At 42.8% G+C, this 16888-nt stretch overlaps 1 protein-coding gene across 1 annotated transcript in view; it reads left to right on the top strand.

The window, feature by feature from the left end:
* The window catches only part of itgav (integrin, alpha V), a 140435-nt gene that overhangs the window by 56075 nt on the left and 67472 nt on the right, over positions 1-16888 (top strand). The window contains exons 6-11 of the mRNA XM_078551907.1: positions 4049-4094; positions 4416-4541; positions 8956-9000; positions 13129-13172; positions 13717-13773; positions 13870-13922. Of these exons, the coding sequence (XP_078408033.1) occupies positions 4049-4094; positions 4416-4541; positions 8956-9000; positions 13129-13172; positions 13717-13773; positions 13870-13922 (371 nt within the window). The remainder of the gene's footprint in view (positions 1-4048; positions 4095-4415; positions 4542-8955; positions 9001-13128; positions 13173-13716; positions 13774-13869; positions 13923-16888) is intronic.

Here is a 16888-nt window from a genome sequence, read left to right as displayed (position 1 = left end):
TCACCCATACTCACAGTGGTGAGTTTACAGTGACTTGCTGCTGCACTCAGAGCCATAGCCTGGTCTGTTATGCAGTCTGCCTGACACCCTTTTTCTGCACAGGGCTTATGTGCCCCAATAAATCCTATGGGCTTTTCTCATAGTCTCTGGAAATCAGCACAAAGGTGATTCTGCCTTATACGCAACAGAAATACACGGGCTTCTGGGTATCACTTCTCTCCTCAGCATCATCCTTTCTGGCCTGAGGAGGACCTCCTGTGTTTGCAGCTTTCCCTTCTCTCCCATGGGTGCTCAGTTTTCTATCAATCTCCCACCTCCCATCCTCAGGTTATTGGGGATAACTAGGGAAGGGCCTTTGGGATGAGGGCTTGTGGACAAGCTCATACTCATCACCTAGGTTTGCTGCCTGTCTGGTCCTTGCCACATCCTGTCCCCCTACGTGAGAGTTAATGGAGGGCAGGAGTGAACTTTTGAACTCTTCAAGAAGCATATCTCTAAAGTGTTTGTATATGGTCTCGATTTTAAGCATCCACATCCAATGGTCAAAAGCAAGCTGCTTAAGCCATTCAAATTCAATGGACATCTGGTCAGGCTGTTTTCTAAGGGTATGGAATTTCTGATGGTACGCCTCTAGCACCAGTTCGTACACGCTTAAAATAACATTTTTTGCCGCCTCAAAATTTGCTGAACCCCCATCAGGCAACGGGGTAAACTTTGTGAGCTTTGCCTGTCAGTTTACTCTGCAAGAGCAGAGCCCAACCCTCTGTTGGCCACTTTAATTGCCATGCCAATCTTTCAAAGGAAATGAAGAAGGCTTCTATCTCTTCCTCATCAAACTTGGGGACTAAATGGGCAAACTTGAACAACTCGACACTTAGTCCTGAGCTAGAGGTGGTTCCCTCACCAATGGTGCCTTCAGCAAGAGCAGTGGGCCTTTCTCTACGCAGTTGGTGTAGCCTCAACTCCTGTGTCTCTCTCTGGAATGCTATTTCTTGCTCGCTATCCTGGAATTCTTTCTTTGAGTTTAAATTCTAGTCTTTGCTGCTCCAGCTGTATCTTCGCTAATGTTAGTTTCTTGTTTCAGTTTCTTCAGGTTCGAAATCCAAATGCCTGGCCACAAGTTTTGGAATTTCAGTTTTCCTGGCTTTTGGGCAGAACACTAACTATAACTGCCTAGCTACACTCTTTAACTCTTCAAGGGATATAGAGCCCTTAAACTATCCCAAGTTATCTCACTTAGGTCTAGGAAGGTACTGCCTTTGAATGTGGACATTTTAGCATTTGAATATTGTTAACTCAAGAAAACCTGTATTGCAGTTTTTAAATTGCTCCCTGGGAACAATTTGCTTTTCCCACTCCAATACTCTCGTAAGTTTGTGGGGTCAGCCCTGGAAAAACAAGCTCCCAAGTTTCTGTTATAACCAGGTGAGGAGAGATGAAAAGACTCCACTGTCCTCCCACTCCTTGTTTGACTGAGGATGTGTTTTATCAATTCTTCAAGTGTCCCACTATTTATCTGTCAAGGTTATAGAGAATTACTCGGACAGGTTTTAATGGGTTAAGTACAGAATGAAGCAAGTTTATTGAAATTATTCTTGAGCTAAAAAAGTAAGAAAAACGCAACACCATTCGTATGGTCACACACAATCGTCTGGGCCCACGTACACGCAAGTACAGATGGCAGAGTAAGAGGATAGGCTTGTAAAGATTTTACAGTCCATGAAAGGAAAAAATGGAGTAAATTAGCTGTTCCTTGATTGGTCTCAATCCGGTGATTCAATGTTGCAGCCGTTTAGCCTCGCTCTTATCTTCGTTCCAGTTGTACAGAGCAGATTTCCATGTTTTAAAAGATCTTAGTCCACAGTTGTTTTCTTCTCAGGGTGGTCACTTTACATACTGGGTGCAGTTAAGAGGGAGAGAAAGAGAGAATGGGGTCTTTCACACTCCCCCAGGGAGTTGATTTTGTGGAATGAGAAATTGTGTTTTGTAGCAGCTTGGCCTGTCTGGGCTGTTTTCTGAAAAAAACACAATTGTCTGTATAGGGTTCCAATTTAAAATTCAGCCAGTTGAAAAAAAATCAGAAACTATGGCTGGAATTTTCGGGCCCCTCCCATGGGCCGGATCTTCGGTCCCACGAAGTCAATGGACATTTGAATGGCTTGCCACATCTGCCATGGGGGAATCCGCCGCGGTGGGGCCAGAATATCCTGGCCCATATCTTCAAAAGGCATATCCACGTGACACTGAATCATTTGACTTACTGCTTTGATTGTGTAAACCTTTCAAGCTATAGTAACCAAAGGTGGGTTTGGGCAGACATCACAGAGCCTGTCAATGATTTCATTGTGTTGTTTGCTATCTAGTTTTATCTCCACACAAGTTTAAGTCCATTTTTCATGTCAGCTAACACTATGGCCTGAATTTTCATGCTGACAGAGAAGCCCTCCATCTTAATGAAAATTGTGTTGGAGGCACGAATCCGTAAGTCCCACTCCCATTCTGGCTTCCGTCGTTTTTGTGGGTGGAATGAAGGTGGCTTTAATTTGCACGTCCATGGCTCACAGACAATTGAACATGTAAAAGTGTAGCTGCCTCAAGTCAGTTCTGATTTTTGCTAGTGGGATGTCCAAATCACTTTAGACCTGGTAGGAGAAGGTCTCAACTTACCAGAGTTCTTTGGAGATATAGGTTACCCTTTTTGGGAGGTAAGGTACCCTTTTGGATATGGTCCCAAGATAACTTTGGGAGAGGTCAGGTGCTCTTTGGAGGAAGTAAAGTGCTGTTTGGGAGAGGTAAGGTGCCCTTTTGGAGAGTTCAAGTGTCCTTTGGGATCAAAAATTAGACATTCATGTGCATATAAAGTGCTTAAACTAATTGGAGCCGTCAAAACATTTAAATTTCCTGGCCATGGTGTTTTTAAAAAACTGCTTGCTATTTCACTCCATCTGTTGACATAAACCTGAGGGTTATAATTACAGGATTAGTGCTGATTTCACAACCTTTCATTATCATAGTGGGATGCCTGTCAGTTTGCAGTTTAACAGCTCCAGTGGTTATAAACTCTTTGAAGTGGGACTATGAATACATCTAGATTAAAGGAAGTTAAATGTAGTGAATGGGATTATATCAATGAGTGTTTTTATAATGGTGAATTCATCAATAGCCACTTAAGAATTTTATTTAATCTCAGCATGGATCCTGAGGCCTGCCCACAGTAGATACTGGGTGAATTAACATTGGAAGTGTAAGGGCAAAGGGTGGTGGATGGGGGCATGGGTTGGCACTAAGTTGGCATTGGGGATGTAAGGGCCATGGGATCGGTAGAAGGGCATTGGTTGGCATGGATGGTATGAGGGGCCATGGGGGATGGGTGGGGGTCATAATTGGCATTGGGAGTATTGAGGGGCTTGGGGTTCGGTGGAGGGCATGAGATGGCATGGGTGGGGCATGCGGAGTGTGTAGGAGGGGGTGAGGACTGGAAGGGCTGCTTTTTGTTTTATTGTTTTTTTTTGTAACTTCAACAAAATGTGGGTGCACCCAGGCCGTCCTTGCATCCAGTATGCCTGTGCACCTGGCAGCCTGTGAACTCTTTCTAGGTCATTCACCATGACTCCCATTTTCACACCTCTTCCCAAAGAACGGAAATCCAAATTTCCGGAACACATTTACCCAGGTCAGGTTCACAGAGCTGGGAATTGTCCGGACTCTGCGCTTCGGAAACAGAAGCGAAAACTCAGGCCTATACATTCCAAGAATTGCACTTGGGGCATACCTGTTCATGATGCCTTGTAGTATATTTATTCACTCAGCCATTTGAGAATCCAGTTAAGTTAAATTCTGATTGCAGATCAAGTAAGAATATTCATCACACTGTTATCCTCCTTCTGTAAGCTTATAAACCCCATTTATAAGATAAAAAATGCCTTCTGCCTCGGACAGTTTTGCATGTACCCTGCTAGGACTGTTTGATAATATTGTAAAACACCACATGATATAATTGTTTAGGAAAACAGCTCTCACTGTGTATTTATCCCTTCATGAATTGCAGGCTGGCAGAGTGGTTCTTGGGGGACCTGGCAGTTTTTACTGGCAAGGTAAAAATACAATACTGCTCTGTTACAAGAAAACATTTTGCATTTGCTAGTTGTAGACCTAAAAGTATTCCTGTCTTGACCACTTTATATTGGTCACATCAGCTTTTTGATACTTAAAAAGGCATGACTTCAAAATATTAACCTGACTTTCAAATATCAGGAGGAAAGTATTTTTTCCTGAAGTATTATTGTAAATATTAATGTATCTTTATTATAATAGGTATTAAACTAGATTTTGTAGCCCTTGTGATGTGGTGTGTTGAAACATTTATACGTTAAATATATTTTTTCACTAGTAAAATCTACTGTGTAATTCTACAGGTCAGTTAATCTCTGATGAAGTACAAGAAATTGTGACAATGTACAATAGTTCAGAGCTGGTCACAAAGTTTCCACATCAAGTTGCAACTCGTAATGCAGAAGCTGTGTATGATGACAGCTACCTTGGTGAGTAGGGCTTTACCTTTCAAATAGCACTACTGGAACAAACATAACTGAATTTAGCACATGAGTTTATTAAACTTTCTGTACATTATAAAATAATTTTAATATGAATACTGAACAAAAACATCTCTATTTGACGGTTTGTTGGAATTGGTGGCTGTTGAGAACATTTTACAAGGGCAGGCAGGAAAATCCATTATCACATCTCCTCCAGGAATAGTATTGAAGTTAGTTGGACGTCAAAATGAGATTGCATTGGGTCAAATTATAATGGGCTGTAACGTCCAATGGAGTGGCAATTGGGTCAAATTGCCACTTCAGTTGCAAGTTTTTAACTTTAAAATCCAGGCAATCCTATCTCACCCAACCTTCGGAATCAGGCTGGGCAAGATCTGGGCGGTGCAGCATGTCCCCAGGTCCTATCGTTCAAGGGAAGGAAACCCCACCCCTCTCTCTCTCTCTCTCTCTCTCTCTCTCTCTCTCTCTCTCTCTCTCTCTCTCTCTCTCTCTCTCTCTCTCTCTCTCTCTCACACAGCACTAGCAGCCATAAACCGGGTAAGTTTAAAGGGCCAGCCAGGCTTAAAAGTCTTTGACAAGGTAAGTGGGTTCGATTGTGGGTTGTCGGCGGGGGGATGTCAGGTAAGGCCTCTGTGGTGGGTGGGGGGGGGGGATCGGGTCAGGACTTGGGTGGGTGGGGCGATGAGAATTGGGCCTGGGCTGGAGGGGTGTGGAAGGTGGGCGAGAGTTGGGCCTGGGGTGGGGGGGATGGTGGGAGGGGGTGAGAGTTGGGCCGGGGGTTGTTGGAAGGTGCGTGAGAGTTGGTGGAGGGTGGAGTGAGAGTTGGGCCTGGCAGGGGGGCTGAGAGGGAGGGGAGGAGGTGAGAGTCCAGCCTGGGGGTGGGGGGAGGGAGGGAAGAATCCCTTTTGTGAAGGGGGGAATCCCATGGGTTGGGGACTTCCTGTCACGGGTTGTCGTCCCTTGGGGTTGGGAAAAGTCCTGTGGGGCGATATGGGGGGATGTAGTTGGGGAGTGGGAGGAGTCCCCTCAGGGATTGTGTGTGTGTGGGGGTCGGGGGTGGGGAGGGTGGTTGGTGTAGGGTTGTGCAATAATTAGAAGTTAGTAGAGATTTTATTTCTTCTAACTTTTGCTGGGTAACTATTGATGTAACACAGTCGGAAACATCTGAAGTTTGTGACTTAAATCACATTTTCAGATGGTTCCCAGTACAGGGCAATTATCCGGAGAAGGTTTGCACTTCTGGGCAATTGCCGTGAATATCTTCCCTGTGAATTTTCGGTGGCGGGGAGGGTTCCCCAGCATTACTTTGGGATACCGCCCCAATCTCAATTTCTCTGCTCCTCCCACCTATTCTAACTTGTCTCTCTCTGAACTTACTGCACTCTGTTCTCTCAGGTCCAACCCTAACATTGTCATCAAACCCGCTGACAAGGGTGGTGCTGTTGTTGTCTGGCGCACTGACCTCTGCCTCGCGGAGGCTGAGCGTCAACTTGCAGACACTTCCTCCTACCTCTCCCTGGACCATGACCCCACCACTGAACATCAAGCCATTGTTTCCAGGACTGTCACTGACCTCATCTCCTTTGGAGATCTTCCTTCCACAGCTTCCAACCTGATAGTCTCCCAACCTCGGACGGCCCGCTTCTACCTCCTACCCAAAATCCACAAACAGGACTGTCCCGGCAGACCGATCGTGTCAGCCTGTTCCTGGCCCAAGGAACTCATTTCTCGCTATCTTGATTCCCTTCTCTCTCCCCTTGTCCAGTCCCTTCCCACCTACATCCGTGATTCCTCTGACACCTTACGTCACATCAACAATTTCCAGTTCCCTGGCCCCAACTGCCTCCTCTTCACCATGGACGTCCAATCCCTCTACACCTCCATCCCCCACCAGGATGGTCTGAGGGCTCTCAGCTTCTTCCTCGAACAGAGACCCGAACAATCCCCATCCACCACTACTCTCCTCCGTCTGCCTGAACTTGTTCTCACACTGAACAATTTCTCCTTTAACTCCTCTCACTTCCTCCAAATAAAAGGTGTGGCTATGGGTACCCGCATGGGCCCCAGCTATGCCTGTCTCTTTATGGGGTATGTGGAACATTCCTTGTTCCAGTCCTACTCCGGCCCCCTCCCACAACTCTTTCTCCGGTACATCGATGATTACTTAGGTGCTGCTTCATGCTCTCGTCGGGACCTGGAAAAATTTATTAATTTTGCTTCCAATCTCCACCCCTCCATCATTTTCACATGGTCCATCTCTGACACATCCCTTCCCTTCCTTGACCTCTGTGTCTCAATTTCTGGTGATAGACTGTCCACCAATATCCATTACAAGCCTACCGACTCCCACAGCTACCTCGACTACAGCTCCTCACACCCCACTTCCTGTAAGGACTCCATCCCATTCTCTCAGTTCCTTCGCCTCCGTCGCATCTTTTCTGATGATGCTACCTTCAAAAACAGTTCCTCTGACATGTCCTCCTTCTTCCTTAACTGAGGTTTTCCACCCACGGTAGTTGACAGGGCCCTCAACCGTGTCCGGCCCATCTCCCGCGCATCCACCCTCACGCCTTCTCCTCCCTCCCAGAACCATGATAGGGTCCCCCTTGTCCTCACTTATCACCCCACCAGCCTCCGCATTCAAAGGATCATCCTCCGCCATTCCCGCCTACTCTAGCATGATGCCACCACCAAACACATCTTCCCTTCACCCCCCCCGGCGGCATTCCGTAGGGATCGTTCCCTCCGGGACACCCTGGTCCACTCCTCCATCACCCCCTTCTCCTCAACCCCCTCCTACGGCCAGCTTCCTATGCAAACGCAGAATATGCAACACCTGCCCCTTCACTTCCTCTCTCCTCACCGTCCAAGGGCCCAAACACTCCTTTCAAGTGAAGCAGCATTTCACTTGCATTTCCCCCAACTTACATTCATTGCTCCCAATGCGGTTTCCTCTATATTGGAGAGACCAAACGCAGACTGGGTGACCGCTTTGTAGAACACCTTCAGTCTGTCCGCAAGCATTACCCAGACCTCCCTGTCGCTTGCCGTTTTAACACTCCACCCTGCTCTCTTGCCCACATGTCTGTCCTTGGCTTGCTGCATTGTTCCAGTGAAGCTCAACGCAAACTGGAGGAATAGCACCTCATCTTCCGACTAGGCACTTTACAGCCTTCCGGACTGAATATTGAGTTCAACAACTTTAGATCTTGAACTCCCTCCTCCATCGCCACCCACTTTCCGTTTCTTCTCCCTCTTTTTTGTTTTTTCCAATAATTTATATAGATTTTTCTTTTCCCACCTATTTCCATTATTTTTAAATGTATTCCACCCATCGTTTATTTCACCCCACCCCCACTAGAGCTGCCTTGCTTGTCCTGCTCTCCATTCTTAATTAGCACATTCTTTTAGATAATATCACTACCTTCAACACCTCTTTGTCCTTTTGTCTGTGACATCTTTTGGTTATCTCCTCCTATCACTGCTTGCTTGTCCCAACAACCATCCCCCCCCCCCCACTTAAACCAGCTTATATTTCACCCCTTTCCTATTTCTACTTAGTTCTGTTGAAGGGTCATGAGGACTCGAAACGTCAACTTTGGTCTTCTCCGCCGATGCTGCCAGACCTGAGTTTTTCCAGGTATTTCTGTTTTTGTTTTGGATTTCCAGCATCCGCAGTTTTTTGTTTTTACCGCCCCAATCCGATGCCTTAGAGCTCAGAAGTTACAGCCCATTATAAAACTGTTGAATTCCAGGGGCACGTTTAAGGATATGTTTATTTGAAGAAGCCTCTTTTTTCTTAAGAGTACCCATTTTGATTTTGTACTGAACAATGGAAATAATATTCATGTTTTTAAGTAAGTCAACTTTTTGCTCAAATTCTGATGATGCAGAGTTGTAAAGTGATAATTTCAGAAAAGATACTCAAAGATTATCATCTTTGTTTGAAACAATGGTTTTTTCTTCTGTATTTTGGCATTTACAATTTGTAACAGTTATTTGAAACTGTGGTTTTAAATGTTTGATCTCATTAAACAAACAGTTGACGGACTTGGCATGTTTCTGCAGTAAATGTTTGTCATATTTGGAGTCTAGTTGTTCAGAGGACTCCGAAATAGGTTAAGGCGAGATACTGATTGTGCAGGCATTAATTTTGTCAACTGAGAGATGTTTCTGTATCAAAGGCTGTGGGTGGGATTTTCCGGCACTGACACTGGTGGGCTTCGTTGCGGGCAGGACAGGTAAATTTGGAAAGCTGCAATGGCTCTCCAAATTTTCCCATCCTGCCCGCGATGATGTCTGCCAGTGTTGGGGCTGGGAAATCATGCCCTGTATATCTATGACTGTTCAAACACCAATTTTGACCAATTTTTAAAAACATTGACATTTCTTCTATTAGGCTATTCAGTAGCTGTTGGAAATTTTACCGAAGATTCAGTAGAAGGTAAGCAAGGATTCTCTGTGGATATTTAAAGACAGCGGGGAAGTGACAACCTTTCACTTAATGGGTCATAATACTCTGTGTAATTGCCCTGACCTTAAAATCAGGAAGATCCAAGAATTGATCCAATGGCACTGAATTGTCTAAGTGGCAGTAAGGCAGGTGTAACTGATCCCCATATCCCTCTACCAGATGGAGAAAATTGATGCAAGTTTTTTTTTCCCCTGATTGTTGCCCCCCCTTCTCTTGATAGAGGCTGAAAGATGACAACAAAATTGGGCTCACATCTCTATTTATCAGAATGAAAGTTAATGTGTTGCAATTAAGATGTTAAGAAATAGGAGCAGGAGTAATCCATTTGGACCCTTGAGCCTGCACCACCATTCAATAAGATCATGACTGATTTCATTATGGCCCTAACTCCACTTTCCTGCTTGCCCTCATAACCCTTGAATCCCTTGACGATCAAAAATCTATTGAACTTAGCCTTGACTATATTCAATGACACAGCCTCCACTGCTCCCTGTGGAAGAGAATTCCAAAGTCAAATGACCTTCAGAGAGAAAAAGAATCCTCCTCATCTTCATCTTAAGTGGGAGAGCCCTCATTTTTAAACTGTGCTCCCTAGTTCTAGATTCTCCCACGAGAGGAAACATCCTCTCAGCGTCTAACCTGTCAAGCCCCCTCAGAATAATATATATCTAAATCAGAACACTTCTCATTTTTCTAAATTCCAATGAGTATAGGCCTAAACTACTCAACATTTCCTCATAAGACAACTCCTTCATCCCAGGAATCCACTAAATGAACCTTCTCTGAACTGCTTCCAGTGCAATTATATTGCTTAAGTAAGGAGACCAAAACTGTACACAGTACACACAGATGCAGCCTCACTAAAGCCCTCAGTTGTAGCAACACTTCCCTACTTTTATGATCCTTTCCGCTTGTAATAAAGGCCAACATTCTATTGGACTTCCCAATCACTTGCTGTACCTGCATGCAAGTATCATGTGCCTGGATACCCAGATCTCTCTGTACCACAGATATCTGCAATCCCTCCCCATTTAATAATATTTTTGTTTTCTATTCTTCCTGCCAAAGTGGACAAGCTCACATTATCCCACATTATACTTTATTTGCCAAATTTTTGCCCACGAATTTAGCCAAACTAGATCACTCAGCAGACTTTTTGTGTCCTCTTTACAACTTGCTTTCCTATCTTTGTGTCATCAGCAAATTTAGCTACTGTACATTCGGGGCTGCATGTTACATTCCACCATCAGGCATATTTTCGATTGGAGGGCACGTAAAATAGGTGGGTGCCAACCACACCACCTTCCAGCCTGCCTGCTATATACCCCCGATAATGCCCTGCCCATACCATAGAATGTTTGGCATGGGCAATCAGGAGGTAGTGGGAAGCCTGCTTTAAAAAATAATTGTCAAAGGGCGGGAAGGAAGGGTGGGGGGTTCTACCTTTTCAGGGGCTGCCTTTGTGGATTGGAGGGGTGGGGGGGTGGGTGGCGATCCCCCTAAGATAGAACAAACCCTACTTCCTACCCACCTGCAGCATTAAGCACACCACCTCCAGCCCCCACCCTCCCCTTCCTAACTTGCACAAACCCTCCCTGCCCAAAACCCCAGACTTACCTGACTCCAGATCAATTGGACTGCCTCCTCCTCCTTCGTTGCAGTCCCAGCAGTGCCCACTGATGTGCTCTTGGCCCTGATGGAACTGCTGGCAGTTCCTGAGGGCTGGACTTCCTCTCCAATGAGGAGCAGAAGTCCCACATTGCACCTATTTAGCCCTGCAGTGCATTATGGCTGCGGGGTAGGCTGCCATGGAGCGAGCTATCTCCATGTTGACTTTGCTTTGGGGAAGGTGGGGAGGGGGGGGGTGGGGGCAGACATCTGCCCCTTGTAATATTCTGCCCTCAGTCTCTTCATCCAAGCCATTAATATAGATTATAAACAGTTGAGGTCCCAGTACTGATACCTGTAGCACTCTACACGGTATATCTTGCCAACTCAAAAATGACCCATTTATCCAGACTCTCTGCTACCTGTTAGCTAACCAATCCTCTATCCATGCTAAAATGTTAGACCCAATACCATGAGCTCTTATTTTCTTCAGTGACTTTTTAGGTGGCACCTTATTGAATGCCTTTTGGAAATTCAAGTACACCACAAGTACTGGCTTCCTATTATCCACCCTGCTTGTTACTTCCTTAAGGAGCTCTAATAAATTAATCAAACACAACTTCCCTTTCACAAAACCATGTTGACTCTGCCAGATTATGTTATGATTTTCTACATGCCCTGCTATTACCTCCTTAATAATTGATTAAAACATTTTCCCTATGACAGATGTTAGGCTAGATGGTGTAGAGTTTTCTGATTTCTGTCTCCCTTCTCTCTTGAATAGAGGCATTACATTTGTGGTTGTCATGAAGAGATATTAATGTCTATAATGTTACTGGAAATTATTTTTTAAATAGTATTGTAATGGGATCTGTCCATGTGTATATGTCTGTGTGTGTCTTAATTGGATTAAAGACAGCTAATCTGGGTGCTTAAGTAGGTTTGAAATGGTAATTAGATAAACATGGGGAAGTTTAGAAACATAGGGCAGAATTTTACGGCAACGGGATTTTATGTTCCTGCTGAAGTCAATGGGATTTATAATGGCCCGCTGCATTTTACGGCCCCGTCCCCACCGAAATGGGGCCGTAAAATTCTGCCCATAGCTTTCTAAATAGGGGCAGTTTGCATTTTTGAACAAACCATCCAAAAGAATGGGTGAAATCTTACACCAAGCTAGAAGACGCCAAGCAATTTGTTTATTTTTTCAATTGGTGGAATGAAAGGATATTATTGTTCGGAGAGGTAAAATTAAACAAACTAGTAATACAATGGAAAATTTACATTCAAAGAAAAAGCTAGGTGTAAACAGAAAGGAGTTTGTGTGTTTGTAAGTCAGAAGCATTTAAGATCTAACCAGCCTGTAAGCCTACAACTGTGTCTGCAAAGGAATCAAATTGCAAGGAACCTCATTTTGAATTTGTACGGTCAGATGTGCTTTGCCTGGTGTCTGTTTAAAGTCTATGGGTTATTGTTACCTGGGAGTGATTTAATTTGGGGATTTGTTTAAAAGTTATTATGGTAGTATCTGTGTGTGTGTATTCAATTTGTTGTTAAATTAATAAATGTTTAATTTTGCTTTATATTAAAAAAACCTCTTGAGGCTCGGTGGTCTTATCCCTGAATTCAGAACTGCATCTCAAACATACCAATTGAAAATATAGGTTATGGCAGTTCAAGTTTCCCTCTAGGATTTAAACAACTCAGCCTTTACCAACTGCTGTGTCATAACAGTGGTTTTCCAGTCTGCTGGGACTTTTCCAGAATCTAGGTATTTTAGAAGATTATAACCAATGCATCCACTATTTCTGCAGCCACTTCCTTTTAAGACCCTAGGATGCTGGCAATCAGGTCCAGGAGATTTGTTAGCCTTTCATCCCAGTAGTTTTCCCAGTAGATTTTCCTCAGTGATCATTCTAGTTTCAAGTTCCTCCCTTCCTTATCCCTCTTGATTTTCAACTATTTTTAGGATGCTGATACAAAATACCTGTTCAACACTTCCACCGTTTCCTTATTCTCCATTATTAATTCTCCAGTCTTGCCCTCCTAAGGGACAAACACTCACTTTAGCTACTCTCTTCCTTTTATGTAATTGGCTTCTGTGTCATTGCCGTTTTAAATATTGACTCACTTTGGCTTCATTCTAGTCCAGAACAATCTCAGACCCAGTCACCTGTTAAGTTATATAGCAAGAGGTTCGCAAAGTACGATCGCATTTCTTCAAACACTGTCAATGTTTACTGTTTGCTGAGGTGCCAAAGTAAAATTGGCGCTGATGACACTATAACTGAATATGGGTCAATACTGTCAGAGAGAAGCAGCAGATTAAATGAGAGATTGTGGGCCAAGTCTTTAAACTCCTGTCACTCTATAGGATAGGATGTTGAGATGCTGTGCTGTGTACGCAAATGTGCTTTTTACAGCAACATTGTTTGTGTATAAGTTTTTTGATTTTAATGTGTAATAAAAATATTCAATTCTTTCTTTTAGATTTTGTAACTGGTATCCCAAGAGGAGCAAAGTCTTTAGGCTATGTAAGAACTGCTCACTTTATATCCCTATATTATGGGAATGGTTTCAATAATTAAGACAATAAGAAAATTAACACTATTTCTACATCACGATATCACGCCTTGAGCGCGTCAAAGAACTTCACAATTTTTATTTCACATGCAGCATGGAAGAAAATAAGTTATTTTTCTCACAGTAAAATCTGACAGCAAATCCAAATAAATGGCTATTTTGATGGTGCTGATTAAGGAAGTAATGTTGGTCAGGATACCTGGTCTTTCTCAAGGATTGGAGCGAGATCTTTTCTATCCCATTGACAAGGCATTAGTTAAGCATTTTATACAGAAAAAATGGCACCTCTTCACAGTGTAACACCAATTTAGTGCTACGTTGATTTGTCAGATTATGTGCTCAAGTTTTGGAATATGGCATGCACCAATGGCCTTGTGACTCAGGCGCATGCGTGAGTGTGTGTATCTAAAGTTACATATGTAACAGGAATCATTCATCTTTATTTGGAGATTTTCCTGTATCTTTTGATGTTTTAATTTTACTTATTATCGACAGGTGACTATCTTAAATGGAGTGAATATGGCATCTGTCTACAATTTTACTGGGGAACAGGTAAACTTTTCTGCAATATATTCAAGAATAATTTTGTGTGATTTACCATACTTAATTATCAATAGTGAAAGAAGAGTGATTCCGTTCTTTTCACAGATGGCTGCTTACTTTGGTTACTCTGTTGCTGTTACTGACCTCAACAATGATGGGTAAGTGAGTGGGGGCTGGGAGCAGACAAATTTGGCAAGAAATATTGAAAACCTTTTTGGTTGTTTAAATGTGTTTCTAGGGTCAGACTAACCACTTGAGTGTGTCTGTTGATTGTTTAATTGAACTTGAAGGATAAAATTATTGGGTAAATTGTCAATTCTATTTAAAAAAATGCTTGTGATAATTACATCAACTGCCACTTTTTAATTCCGTGTTGGATTCTTTTACTTTTAAAGGTAGTTTGTTTATTGAAAATGTATTGCATTGATCAGTGCTAAATGGGGTGCCGCAAAGATCAGTACTTGGAACCACTACTCTTTCTAATTTATTCATGTCAATTTGGATTCAAAAAACCAATTGCAAATTGGTGAAATTTACAGGTAAAACCAAATTAGAAGGAGCAATTGATTTTGCTCAGCACTCCTGGGCGTGCGTCATGATGGGTGGGCCTTAATTGGCCTGCCCACGTAAAATGGTGGCACGGTGCCAATCGGGTTCACGCCCGCCCCTGGATTAAACCCCCCCCCCCCGAATGGGGGGAAATTTCTGCCCTTGGATTCTGCATTAGGAGGATATATCTGCTGGATGGATTAATTAAGGTGAAACAAATGGCTTTCCTTATCTGTATTTATCTTGTGACCACTTTTATTCATGCAAGGTTTATCCAGATTTGATCAGGAGCCAATTATCTATCTAACCTCATCTAGTTGTTTGCATCATAGATCTTCACTGCCATCAACATAGAAAGAATGTTATAAATTTGGGCTGTACCAGGAATGAAACTTCTATTCAGGGTCAAGAACTACACCAAAAGTGAACTTTTACACTATCTGGTTTTGTAGCATTGCCTTATGTCGAGCAGAAAGAACATCCTTGTTGCTGTGATTTGCTTACTAGAAATGTCACAAGCCCTTTTGTATCCTTCTGGGCTCTGGATAGAGAAAGAACAATCACTACCAGATTCTGTGGTTTATAGTATAATCTGTAAATCAGTAAACAAATTAACAAAAATGTCATTACAGTAAATTAGAACAGGAAGACTTGCTGAATTGGTAGTAACCACTGGATATATCTCTTCAAACTTTAAGAGATATAATCAGTGCTTTCTCCTGGAGTCAAAAGGCATCCAAAATTAATTTCACAATTAATTTAAGCTGCTAATCATAGTAAGGGGCAAAATCATCAGTCAGGTCTTATAGAGCCTGATTTTAACCCTGCCGCAGTTTTGATCTCATATTAATTTTAGATAAAAGCAAAATACTGCGGATGCTGGAAATCTGAAACAAAAACAAAAATTGCTGGAAAAACTCAGTAGGTCTGACAGCACCTGTGGAGAGAAAGACAGAGTTAACGTTTCGAGTCCGTTTGGCTCTTCTATAGAACTAAAGAGATGTAAAAATGTGGTGAAATATATACTGTTTTGGGAGGGGGGTGGAACAGGTGAAGCTGGATAGAAGGTCAGTGATTGGTGGAGGCAAAGGAGAGATTGCAAAAGATGTCATAATTTTAGACAGTTTTCTGTAGACAATTGGAGGAATTTTCTGTAGACAATTGGAGGAGGGCTGCAAGTTAAATGCTATATTGCAAAGCAGAAGAATACCAATAATTTGCCAGATTTCATGGCTAGATAATTGTGCACAAATATCAGAAAGTGCTTTAGTGAAGCATTAACACTACCACTTCTGTAATTAAAATGTTCATGAAATAAAGACAGTTCATGCCAGTTTTTCCTGGTCCAGGGCACTGCGCACAGAAGAAATTTGCCAGAGAACTAAAGTGCCCACAACTGAACCTAATTGATTTACCATGCATTCATTTAAATGAATGAGAAATTGGTTAGGTTCCTGTTACAGGTGTCCAATCCTCACCATCTACTTTTCTTCTTTGCATTGTGCCCAAGCAATCCTGTACATCAAAAAAAGAAAAACATTCCTTTTTCTCTCCTCACAGCAGATTGCAATTGCTGTAACTTTAGAGCTAAATACCACTGGTTTAAAGAATATGCAGTTTACTACTAAATTTAGTGATTTTTGTTTTTGGAGAATCTATCTTAACCTTGGACGCCATGAAGAAAAATAACCAAAAAATACTCGAGGACAAACTATTCCATGGGCAAGCTTTCAAACTTGTTTTCTGTCACTACGTATATATGATGGGTTCAGCCTTCATTTAATCATTTCAATGTGATACTTGGAAGTTCCCAGCTTGAATCTGCAGTCTGTTCTTAATTAGCTGATCTCAGCTGCTTGATTGTACAATGGTCTTCAACAGCCCTCCATTTGGGAGCGGAAAATTGTTCACAAACTCGTGGCCCCTGTTTTGAGTGACAACGTGTGGGCACGATTAAGCTCAGTTGTGGTGCCCTTGTGGAATGGCCTTTTTTCACTCCAAGTCAAGGCTCACAGACTACCTCAACTAGGAGGTAGTGCCTTCAGAAGAGGAGAGAAAATTGATGGAAAAGGTTCGCATCTTTGCAGATATGGCATCTGTAGCAGTGTAAACTCTAATTCGGTGATAATCTCTTAATAGGATATTTCAAAATCACATTTACAACTTGACTAATATCTTAAGTGTAGATATGTTTTGAAAGATTTGAAACAAAACCCTGCTATTAGCTGAACTCAGCTGGAGTAGTGGTAGAGATCTCAATGTACCTGGCCTATGATCAAGAAATATCAGCTGGAATTTCTGCTCCTGACCAGTGATCCTGTTGAAGAGTACTTGTGTGCTGACATTAAATTAATGTTAGTTCCCATTATCTACTAACCTTCTGACACCAACTAGGCTTACTTGCTCAAGTACTGAAAGGCCACTGCTAAGGACTCTTGGAGTCATAGTTAAGGATGAAATTACGAATAAATAGCACTGTTATTCTGCAATGTGAAATATGTGAATTCTTTATGGGGAGAATTTTCCCCCTGTTGGGCGGGAGCGGGTGGGAGCGCAGCTGATCGGCCAATTAAGG

Source organism: Cetorhinus maximus, chromosome 11 (assembly GCF_964194155.1).
Source record: "Cetorhinus maximus chromosome 11, sCetMax3.hap1.1, whole genome shotgun sequence".
Classification (NCBI taxonomy): Eukaryota; Metazoa; Chordata; class Chondrichthyes; order Lamniformes; family Cetorhinidae; genus Cetorhinus; species Cetorhinus maximus.
Note: the sequence above shows the minus strand (reverse complement) of the source record. Positions and strands in the feature narration are given on the sequence as shown.